The following is a 12603-nucleotide window of genomic DNA, read 5'->3' as shown; positions in this document are numbered from 1 at the left end:
CAGACAGGGAATCAGACTGAGCAGGGGGACCAGGAAACACAAAGTGAATGGCTGGCAAGGATCCATGCCTGGATGGAGTTTAAATAGCAGCAGAGAAACACACCTGATGGCTAACGGCATGGAGACTGAAGGCAAGGAAAAGATTAACCCTTAATGACCTAAGCACACCCAATAGAACTCCTAACACGTCTCCCAGGGAGACGCCGCGCAGCAAGGAGACCACGGCGACTCCGTATCCTGACAGTCGCGTAATGGAAATTATACAGGTCCTGAATTACCAGAGGTTTTTGAAACTACAAACGTTATCTAGAATCCTTATATGTTTAATGGACTTATGCCTCTTTCCGCTGAGGAATTGGTTCTTATGGTTGTTGCATACATTCCTATAAAGAAAGGGAGGGGTAGATGGAGCAGATGGGATAGTACCTGTCTCTATTCAACTAGAGGGAACATGTCATCCTGTACTACAGTGCTACTAGGTCCTGTACCTCCATGCTCTTAAGTGCCAAGTTCATCAGGGATAATGTCCTCTTAAGAAAAAACAAGTACTGTATATGCTTATGCTATATATTTTTAAATATACTATTCACAAGCAATTATGCAATTATAAAATCCAAAAAACATATACACATGTGTGTACATAATATGTGCACATTATGACTATTTTGTAAAAAAAAAACCAAAAACATTCTAATGGTATAAAAAAATAAGAATATCATATAACTTATGAACAACATACTATTTTTAATAACATTTATTGAACATGCCCTCAAACAAAGTTGTGGGACAAATAAAAATAAAATTGGGACTAATTCACACAAACAATGGAGAAAATTTACTAAGCAAAATGCACCAGAATTCTGGTATAATTTGGGCAAAAAAAACCATGTCTAACGTCCTACATCACGTTTTAGACACTTATGATTTATTTGAAAAATGTGTCTTTGCATAAAAAGGGCAATTAAAAAATATATATACTATTCTCAAGTAGTTGAAGGAAAACATAACAAAATGTGGCCTAGACATGAACAGTTTAACAGCATTTAAAATAAGGGGGTTGAGGGACAATTGGACACATTTACACAATTACATTAATCCGTGCTGAGAAGAGAGATGGGGTGTAGCTAGTGAAGTAAACCAAGTTGTCTGGAAAAATGGCAAAGAACTATGCCAGGAATAGCTTTTGAAAGTCAGTTTTCCTATGAAAATGTTGTGCTGCAAAAAGTGTGTCCGTTTGTTATAAATATGTTGTTAATGTTAAGTGCTATTTTTGATACAATTAATTTAAAAGAAATTTAGGGGCTTTGATTATTTACGTGTTCTTTATTATGTTCAGAGGACAAACAGTTTTCAAGGGCAATCTGCTCAAACCTAAGCTACACAGCAGTGTGCCCATTCCCCAAGACATTCTGTGGGTTGAGTTACCATTAGATTTGCCACTGAGAGGTCACTGACACCCATCAGACAGAAGGTACAATCAATCAATATTTGTTCTATTAATAAATAAAACACAGAAATTGTAATATATATTTTTTCAATAACATCCTCTGAACATAGACCTCAACATAAGTCAATTAACTAATTATTTATGATATATATAAAAAATAAAATAAAGTAAAAGAGCTTACTAGAACTGGTGAGACTACACTACTATACAGAGTAGGTACTGTAACTGTATAAATCCTTAAACACAGTTTTATTTAATCAATGTAGTTATGTATGGCTTAAAGACAATCCTTCACATTAAATTTTCTTCACAATAAAATAAGGATCATAGGAATTTGTAAACTAATACATATTGCTTTATAATGACAGCAATGACATGGGCAGAAGAAACAAGATTAAATTTTCTTCACAATAAAATAAGGATCATAGGAATTTGTAAACTAATACGTATTGCTTTATAATGACAGCAATGACATGGGCAGAAGAAACAAGAGAGAATGACACACAATATGAGCCTTATAAGCATAAAACAATCAGATGGAGTATGTAAACAGAAAGGTAAATACAAAGCTATTATTTTATAATAACCAAATCCTCTACAGTTAGAAGTCTAATGCTATCAAGTAGGTCTATTAGGTCTTACCTGCACAACTGGATAAGGATATTCCATGCAGTATACACCAAACATGCTTCTGTCAGAGCCCACTCTGTGAGCAACAATCCTTGCTGTGGAGTCCACTTTTGCGGATAGAAAGAGTAGCTATTTAGTAGAAAGAGATGCTACAATGCAATATGAAAAAGGTAAAAGTTGGGGACATGTGAGTAATAGAAATCAGTAGATGATCTTATATTTCACTAATAGTGTCAATGTCTGCGAGGAGCAGCTTGGGCAGAGAGAGAGAGACAACTTTTGTCTGGATGTGTGTATAGCCATGGGACAGCTGTAATGAGAGAGGAGGGGTCCAGAATGGTTAGTGGGGGAGGTAATGAAGACAGGTGGCTTGATCAGAGAAACTCTTTTAGTCATGCATATGCCTGAAAGGGACAAGGAGAGAAAAAGGAGCAGAAGGGGTGGAGAAGTACTGGAGATTTGCCATTTGTAGTGTGAGATCTCATGTACAGCTCACAACTTATACAATCACTACTCCTTTATGAATTATTCTCCATACTAACTTGGGACACCTGCCCCCACCTCTTGACAGCTGCTCAGGCCTATGGGGCTACAAAGGGGGAAGAAGTACTTCTGGCTCTCCCTTCCCCCTGTCAGCTGTTTCAGTCAAACTTACATGGATTAAGTCTGACCAGGCTGCTATATGGGAAGGGTAGTGGAAGGAATCTCCTTGACAGACAGCTGCAGGTGAGCTATTAACTAATTGTAGAGAACATAAACAAGTCTTTGTTTCCTTGTTCTTCCTGTAATTTTGAATCACTTTTAGAAAATCCACATAGGACTGAAACTTCTATAATACTTGAATAACATGTGAAGTTTTTAATTTAGTTTATTTAATTTCGGAATAAGGGAATTGCAGTGCATAAATGAATAATATACATACAGACGATCTTAGAAAAAGATAGGGCAATTCCTGTCCATTACTGACTACATTTATTACATTGATGATTACATTGCTTCAAAAGTTGTTTGTGAAATTCCAGCTTACAGTTATGACTAAAGTGTAACTATACATTTATCCAGTCTATTCAAAAAAGACTGGATAAATGAAGGGGTTTGCTTACATATAAAATCATGCTTAAAGCTCCTACTACGGGATGACAGTTGTGAAGATAATTAACATTTAGAGTTCCTTTGAGTGAAAATAATGGGAGGGAAAAATAAAATACTAATAGGGGTAATAATAAGTAAATAATAAGTCTCCAAGTTAAATGGAGGAGGGGGAACTGTTGCTAATAGACCAAATAGAGGAGTCAGCTAAAAATTAGAGATGAGTGAACAGTGTTCTATCGAACACATGTTCGATCGGATATCACGCTGTTCGCCATGTTCGAATCAAATCGAACACCGCGTGGTAAAGTGCACGAAAATTTGATTCCCCTCCCACCTTCCCTGGTGCTTTTTTTGCTCCAATAACAGCGTAGGGGAGGTGGGACAGGAACTACGACAACAGGGACATTGAAAAAAATACTAAAAACGCATTGGCTGCCGAAAACATGTGACCTCTGATTCATAAGAACAGCGCTGCCCAGCTTCGCGTCATTCTGAGCTTACACTTGGTCACAGACGGAGGTCTGCGGCCATAGAGTTAGGAATTAGATTCTGGTAGGCAGGGGTAGGATAGGATAGGAAGGAGAAGAAGAAAAAACCCAACAGCTCATTTAAGAGCTACATTCCAGTGTCTTGTCAGTGTCCATCACCGTAAAGTGGCATTGACAGGCTCAATCTGTGCAACCCAGCTTTCCACAGTGTGGAGGATCCTGAATGGAATACACTGAAAGTGTATTCCCATATACCCTATATACCCCCAATCAGTGCCGCACCTCCCATTAGGTGACCTGAAGCGACCGCTTCAGGCGGTGCTATGCCAGGGCCACGGGGAGGGCGTTTTGCATTTTTGCTGACCTAAGCCAGTTCAGGACAAACTGTCCTGGACTGGCTTAGGATCACCGTCACTGAGCGGTGGATTGGGGAGGCCACTAGAGCAGCGCTGCTCCAGCGTCCGCCCCTCACGCTCAGGCAGAGAGCAGGTCATCTCCCTGCCTGCTCTCTGCCTGCTAAAGCTCCGCTCGGCTCGCCCCCGCCCCCTTCCACTCAGCCCCGCTCCCTCCACTCGGCCCCACCCCCTTCCACTCGACCCGCCCCCTCTGCTCCGCCCCCTCCTGGGGGGGGGGGCGGCTTTCTGACGTCCGCTTCAGGCGGCAGAAAGCCATGGTTCACCCCTGCCCCCAATCCACGTTCCAACAGTGTGCACCTCCACCCCCACCCCTGAAACTAACTTGAATACACTGTGTGTAATTCCCCTAACAATAAAATTGGGGCTACATACACCCTCCATTTGCTGCTATTGGCATATAGTGCCAGGTTCTGACTGGTAATTCCTGAAATATATTGGGGCCTTCATACCACCCTCAAATCTTGCTATTGGCATATAGTGCCAGGTTCTGACTGTTAATCCAAAAAAGATATTGGGGCTTTCATACCACCCTCAATTCTTGCTATTGACATATAGTGCCAGGGTCTGACTGTTAATTGAAAAAATATATTGGGGCTTTCATACCACCCTCAAATCTTGCTATTGGCATATAGTGCCAGGTTCTGACTGTTAATTCAAAAAAGATATTGGGGCTTTCATACCACCCTCAATTCTTGCTATTGGCATACAGTGCCAGGGTCTGACTGTTAATTGAAAAAATATATTGGGGCTTTCATATCACCCTCAATTTTTGCTATTGGCGTATAGTGCCAGGTTCTGACTGTTAATTCAAAAAACTTACTGGGGCTTTCATACCACCCTCAAATCTTGCTATTGGCATATAGTGCCAGGTTCTGACTGTTAATTCAAAAAAGATATTGGGGCTTTCATATCACCCTCAATTCTTGCTATTGGCATATAGTGCTAGGTTCTGACTGGTAATTCAAAAAAGATATTGGGGCTTTCATATCATCCTCAATTCTTGCTATTGGCATATAGTGCCAGGGTCTGACTGTTAATTGAAAAAATATATTGGAGCTTTATTGGAGCAAGAATTGAGGGTGGTATGAAAGCCCCAATATCTTTTTTCAATTAACAGTCAGACCCTGGCACTGTATGCCAATAGCAAGATTTGAGGGTGGTATGAAGGCCCCAATATCTTTTTTGAATTAACAGTCAGAACCTGGCACTATATGCCAATAGCAAGATTTGAGGGTGGTATGAAAGCCCCAATATATTTTTTGAATTACCAGTCAGACCCTGGCACTATATGCCAATAGCAAGAATTGAGGGTGGTATGAAAGCCCCAATATCTTTTTTGAATTAACAGTCAGATCCTGGCACTATATGCCAATAGCAAGAAGATATTGGGGCCTTCATACCACCCTCAAATCTTGCTATTGGCATATAGTGCCAGGTTCTGACTGTTAATTCAAAAAAGATATTGGGGCCTTCATACCACCCTCAATTCTTGCTATTGGCATATAGTGCCAGGTTCTGACTATTAATTCAAAAAAGATATTGGGGCCTTCATACCACCCTCAAATCTTGCTATTGGCATATAGTGCCAGGTTCTGACTGTTAATTCAAAAAAGATATTGGGGCCTTCATACCACCCTCAAATCTTGCTATTGGCATATAGTGCCAGGGTCTGACTGGCAATTGAAAAAATATATTGGGGCTTTCATACCACCCTCAATTCTTGCTATTGGCATATAGTGCCAGGTTCTTACTGTTAATTCAAAAAAGATATTGGGGCTTTCATACCACCCTCAATTCTTGCTATTGGCATACAGTGCCAGGTTCTGACTGTTAATTCAAAAAAGATATTGGGGCCTTCATACCACCCTCAAATCATGCTATTGGCATACAGTGTCAGGGTCTGGCTGTTAATTGAAAAAAGATATTGGGACTTTCATACCACCCTCAATTCTTGCTATTGGCATATAGTGCCAGGTTCTGACTGTTAATTCAAAAAAGATATTGGGGCTTTCATACCACCCTCAATTCTTGCTATTGACATACAGTGCCAGAGTCTGACTGTTAATTCAAAAAATATATCGGGGCTTTCATACCACCCTCAATTCTTGCTATTGGCATATAGTGCCAGGTTCTGACTGTTAATTCAAAAAAGATATTGGGGCTTTCATACCACCCTCAATTCTTGCTATTGGCATATAGTGCCAGGTTCTGACTGTTAATTCCCAAAATATATTGGGGCCTTCATACAACCCTCAATTGTTGCTATTGGCAAATAGTGCCAGTTTTTGAGTGTTAATTCCCCAAATATATTGGGGCCTGCATCCCCCCTTAATTTGTTGATATTCGCATAAACACCCAGGTTCTGAGTGTTAATCCCACCAAATAAATTGGGGACTACATACACCCTTAATTTATTGGTATTGGCATATACACCCAGGTTCTGAGTGGGTTTAACTAAGGAGAGCATATTAAAATGCGCAAGTCTCCCGGAAAGGGACGTGGACGAGGCCGTAGGCGAGGTCGGGGGAATGCTTCTGGAGAGCAAGTTAGCGGTGAAGCCACAGGGTGTCCCGTGCCTACTCCTGTGGGGCAGCAAGCATTGCGCCGCTCCACAGTGCCAGGGTTGCTTGCCACATTAACTAGGCTGCATGGTACAAACCTTACTAGGCCCGAAAACCACCCCTGCCCCCAATCCACGTTCCAACAGTGTGCACCTCCACCCCCACCCCTGAAACTAACTTGAATACACTGTGTGTAATTCCCCTAACAATAAAATTGGGGCTACATACACCCTCCATTTGCTGCTATTGGCATATAGTGCCAGGTTCTGACTGGTAATTCCTGAAATATATTGGGGCCTTCATACCACCCTCAAATCTTGCTATTGGCATATAGTGCCAGGTTCTGACTGTTAATCCAAAAAAGATATTGGGGCTTTCATACCACCCTCAATTCTTGCTATTGACATATAGTGCCAGGGTCTGACTGTTAATTGAAAAAATATATTGGGGCTTTCATACCACCCTCAAATCTTGCTATTGGCATATAGTGCCAGGTTCTGACTGTTAATTCAAAAAAGATATTGGGGCTTTCATACCACCCTCAATTCTTGCTATTGGCATACAGTGCCAGGGTCTGACTGTTAATTGAAAAAATATATTGGGGCTTTCATATCACCCTCAATTTTTGCTATTGGCGTATAGTGCCAGGTTCTGACTGTTAATTCAAAAAACTTACTGGGGCTTTCATACCACCCTCAAATCTTGCTATTGGCATATAGTGCCAGGTTCTGACTGTTAATTCAAAAAAGATATTGGGGCTTTCATATCACCCTCAATTCTTGCTATTGGCATATAGTGCTAGGTTCTGACTGGTAATTCAAAAAAGATATTGGGGCTTTCATATCATCCTCAATTCTTGCTATTGGCATATAGTGCCAGGGTCTGACTGTTAATTGAAAAAATATATTGGAGCTTTCATATGACCCTCAATTCTTGCTATTGGCATATAGTGCCAGGATCTGACTGTTAATTCAAAAAAGATATTGGGGCTTTCATACCACCCTCAATTCTTGCTATTGGCATATAGTGCCAGGGTCTGACTGGTAATTCAAAAAATATATTGGGGCTTTCATACCACCCTCAAATCTTGCTATTGGCATATAGTGCCAGGTTCTGACTGTTAATTCAAAAAAGATATTGGGGCCTTCATACCACCCTCAAATCTTGCTATTGGCATACAGTGCCAGGGTCTGACTGTTAATTGAAAAAAGATATTGGGGCTTTCATACCACCCTCAATTCTTGCTATTGGCATATAGTGCCAGGTTCTGACTGTTGATTCAAAAAAAGATATTGGGGCTTTCATACCACCCTCAATTCTTGCTATTGACATACAGTGCCAGAGTCTGACTGTTAATTGAAAAAATATATTGGGGCTTTCATACCACCCTCAATTCTTGCTATTGGCATATAGTGCCAGGTTCTGACTATTAATTCAAAAAAGATATTGGGGCCTTCATACCACCCTCAAATCTTGCTATTGGCATATAGTGCCAGGTTCTGACTGTTAATTCAAAAAAGATATTGGGGCCTTCATACCACCCTCAATTCTTGCTATTGGCATATAGTGCCAGGGTCTGACTATTAATTCAAAAAAGATATTGGGGCCTTCATACCACCCTCAAATCTTGCTATTGGCATATAGTGCCAGGTTCTGACTGTTAATTCAAAAAAGATATTGGGGCCTTCATACCACCCTCAAATCTTGCTATTGGCATATAGTGCCAGGGTCTGACTGGCAATTGAAAAAATATATTGGGGCTTTCATACCACCCTCAATTCTTGCTATTGGCATATAGTGCCAGGTTCTTACTGTTAATTCAAAAAAGATATTGGGGCTTTCATACCACCCTCAATTCTTGCTATTGGCATACAGTGCCAGGTTCTGACTGTTAATTCAAAAAAGATATTGGGGCCTTCATACCACCCTCAAATCATGCTATTGGCATACAGTGTCAGGGTCTGGCTGTTAATTGAAAAAAGATATTGGGACTTTCATACCACCCTCAATTCTTGCTATTGGCATATAGTGCCAGGTTCTGACTGTTAATTCAAAAAAGATATTGGGGCTTTCATACCACCCTCAATTCTTGCTATTGACATACAGTGCCAGAGTCTGACTGTTAATTCAAAAAATATATCGGGGCTTTCATACCACCCTCAATTCTTGCTATTGGCATATAGTGCCAGGTTCTGACTGTTAATTCAAAAAAGATATTGGGGCTTTCATACCACCCTCAATTCTTGCTATTGGCATATAGTGCCAGGTTCTGACTGTTAATTCCCAAAATATATTGGGGCCTTCATACAACCCTCAATTGTTGCTATTGGCAAATAGTGCCAGTTTTTGAGTGTTAATTCCCCAAATATATTGGGGCCTGCATCCCCCCTTAATTTGTTGATATTCGCATAAACACCCAGGTTCTGAGTGTTAATCCCACCAAATAAATTGGGGACTACATACACCCTTAATTTATTGGTATTGGCATATACACCCAGGTTCTGAGTGGGTTTAACTAAGGAGAGCATATTAAAATGCGCAAGTCTCCCGGAAAGGGACGTGGACGAGGCCGTAGGCGAGGTCGGGGGAATGCTTCTGGAGAGCAAGTTAGCGGTGAAGCCACAGGGTGTCCCGTGCCTACTCCTGTGGGGCAGCAAGCATTGCGCCGCTCCACAGTGCCAGGGTTGCTTGCCACATTAACTAGGCTGCATGGTACAAACCTTACTAGGCCCGAAAACCAGGAACAGGTCTTGCAATGGCTGTTGGATAACGCTTACAGCACATTGTCCACCAGTCAGTCAGCCTCTACCTCCTCTCCTCCTCCTACCCAACAGTCTTGTCCTCCTTCCTCCCAAAATTCCCAATCTTCCCAGAACAATAACCCCAACTTTCCCAGCTCCCCGGAGCTGTTCTCCGCACCTTTCACTGTCCCTCAACCTGCCCCTCCATTTCGCGATTCCACAGAGCTAACAGACGAGTATCTGTGTTCAGATGCTCAAACACTGGAGCCTCCTCCATCTCTGGTCGATTTGGTGGCGGATGACCAGCAACCCACCCTCATCGACGACGATGAGACACAGTTGCCGTCAGGGCAGCCAGTTGACATGAGCGTTGTGCAGGAGGAGGAGGTGAGACAGGAGTTGGAAGAGGAGGTGGTGGATGATGAGGACACTGACCCGACCTGGACAGGGGGGATGTCAAGCGGGGAAAGTAGTGTGGATGTTGAGGCAGGTGCAGCACCAAAAAGGGTAGCTAGAGGCAGAGACAGAGGTCAGCAGCTTAGGCAAAGCCAGGCCACACCCGGAATCTCCCAAGATATTCCAGTTTGTACCCAGCCCCGAAAAACTCCCACCTCGAGGGCACGTTTCTCGAAGGTGTGGAGTTTTTTCAAGGAATGCGCCGAGGACAGATATAGTGTTGTCTGCACAATTTGCCTCTCGAAACTGAGTAGGGGCTCTGAGAAGAGCAACCTGTCCACCACTTCAATGCGCCGTCATTTGGAATCCAAGCACTGGAATCAGTGGCAGGCAGCAACGGCAGGACAAACGTCATCCGCCATTCACGCCACTGCCTCTGCCACTGCTCACAGTGCTGGCGATGCACTCCAGAGGACGAGCCAGGACACCACTTCATCTGCCTCAGCCACTTTGTTGACTTCTCCCTCATCCTCCCCTGTTCCTGTCTTATCTCCTTCTCCTGCACCATCAAAGGCACCATCAGGTGCTTCTTTACAACAACCCACCATCTCTCAGACATTGGAGCGCTGGCAGAAATACACCGCTAACCACCCACACGCGCAAGCCTTGAACGCCAACATCGCTAAACTGCTGGCCCAGGAGATATTGGCGTTCCGGCTTGTTGAAACTCCCGCCTTCCTGGACCTGATGGCAACTGCGGCACCTCGCTATGCCGTCCCTTGCCGTCACTACTTCTCCTGGTGTGCCGTCCCTGCTTTGCACTAGCACGTGTCACTCAACATCAGGCGGCCCTTAGTTCCGCGCTTTGCACAAAGGTCCACTTGACCACCGACGCGTGGACAAGTGCATGCGGACAGGGACGCTACATTTCACTGACGGCACACTGGGTGAATGTAGTTGAGGCTGGGACTGCTTCCCAAACTGGCCCGGTGTACTTCGTCTCTCCGCCTAACATTCCTGGCAGGGACACGGGAACAACATCCTCCTCCTCCTCCTCCTCCACCGCCTCCTCCTCTGCTGTTAGATTGACCCCAGCTATGAGTTGGAAACGTTGCAGCACTGGCGTTGGTAGACGTCAGCAGGCCGTGCTGAAGTTGATCAGCTTGGGGTACAGACAGCACATTGCCTCCGAGGTGAGGGATGCCCTCCTCAATGAGACGGCAATATGGTTTGAGCCGCTGCACCTGGGCCCAGGCATGGTCGTTTGTGATAACGGCCAGAACCTTGTAGCAGCAGTGGAGCTTGCCGGACTCCAACATGTTCCATGCCTGGCCCACGTCTTCAACCTAGTGGTGCAATGTTTTTTAAAGAGCTACCCAAATGTTCCGGAGCTACTGGTGAAAGTGCGGCGCATGTGCGCCCACTTTCGCAAGTCGACAGTAGCCGCTACTAGCTTAAAATCACTCCAGCAACGCCTGCATGTGCCACAACACCGGCTTTTGTGTGACGTCCCCACACGCTGGAACTCAACTTATCAGATGTTGAGTAGAGTGGTTGAGCAGCAGAGACCTTTGATGGAATACCAGCTACAAAACCCTAGGGTGCCACAAAGTCAGCTGCCTCAGTTTCTCAGCCATGAGTGGCCATGGATGAGAGACCTTTGTGACATACTAAGGGTGTTTGAGGAGTCCACAAGGAAGGTGAGCTCTGAAGATGCAATGGTGAGCCTTACAATCCCGCTCTTGTGTGTGCTGAGAGAATCCCTCATTAACATCAGTGATAACTCAGATCACACAGAGGAGTCAGGGATAGCATCAGATCCATCACAGCTGGAGAGTAGGTCCACACATCTGTCCCCTTCATCGCGTTTAATGGAGGAAGAGGAGGAGGAGGAAGACCTGTCCGATGATGTGATGGTGATACAGGAGGCTTCCGGGCAACTTCGAATCGTCCCATTATTGAAGCACAGATGGGTAGAAAGGGAGGATAAGGAGGAAATGGAGATTGAACTTTCCGGTGGGGCCAGAGGAGTCATGCCAACTAACTGTCAGGATACGGAGTCGCCGCGGTCTCCTTGCTGCGCGGCGTCTCCCTGGGAGACGTGTTAGGAGTTCTATTGGGTGTGCTTAGGTCATTAAGGGTTAATCTTTTCCTTGCCTTCAGTCTCCATGTCATTAGCCATCAGGTGTGTTTTTCTGCTGCTATTTAATCCCCACCCAGGCATGGATCCTTGCCAGCCATTCACTTTGTGTTTCCTGGTCCCCCTGCTCAGTCTGATTCCCTGTCTGTTTGTATTCCATATGTTTCTTGGTTTTTAGACCCGGCTTGTATTTTTGAATATCCCTTGTCTTTTGATATGGTACCTTTTATTATATCTCCTGGCTTGACCTCTTGCTCGTCTGACCTCGCCTTCTCTTCTGTGTCTTGCTGGGACTTGTGGTCCTCCCTGGTTCCATGCTGTTTAGTCTTTTGTTTTGCATTGCATTTACACTGTGCTTTCTGTTTAGGTGTGACCTCGTGACTCCAGTCCCTAGGACTTTCAGGGCCTCCTCTCCCCTTATCCTAGCCACCGGATAGAAGGTTAGGAGCCGTGGTAGGCGCACTTCATTTAGGAAGTACATTGGTCTGCCTCATCTCAGATATTACAGCATAGTTATAGCTGCAGGGCCTGCGACCCCTTTTGTCATTAGTTGCACAGTGTTGCTTTCCCAGCTGTGTCACTTTGCACTGCCTGACCCTAACTCCAATCCTTACACTAACACTGTGGCAGACATGGCTGAGTTCATGTTGGGGTGCTTTATAACTGACAAGCGTATTGTCAAAATCATGGAG

At 43.9% G+C, this 12603-nt stretch overlaps 1 protein-coding gene across 10 annotated transcripts in view; it reads right to left on the bottom strand.

Annotated features, from left to right (window-relative positions):
- RBFOX2 (RNA binding fox-1 homolog 2) overlaps positions 1–2373 on the bottom strand; it is a 279365-nt gene extending 276992 nt beyond the window's left edge. For 6 of the 10 annotated variants that reach the window (XR_012717437.1, XM_075286342.1, XM_075286341.1 and 3 more), the window contains exon 1: positions 2090–2372. Coding sequence is in view for 9 of the 10 variants with exons in the window: in XM_075286342.1 (XP_075142443.1) it covers positions 2090–2134 (45 nt within the window). In the remaining variant the exon portion in view is untranslated. Of the gene's footprint in view, positions 1–2089 lie in introns of all 10 variants that reach the window. The other 4 variants (XM_075286348.1, XM_075286350.1, XM_075286343.1 and 1 more) reach the window with 3 other exon arrangements.
- Positions 2374–12603: the final 10230 nt, after the last annotated feature.

This window comes from Leptodactylus fuscus, chromosome 9 (genome assembly GCF_031893055.1).
Source record: "Leptodactylus fuscus isolate aLepFus1 chromosome 9, aLepFus1.hap2, whole genome shotgun sequence".
Lineage (NCBI taxonomy): Eukaryota > Metazoa > Chordata > Amphibia > Anura > Leptodactylidae > Leptodactylus > Leptodactylus fuscus.
This window is presented reverse-complemented; position numbering and strand designations above follow the sequence as displayed.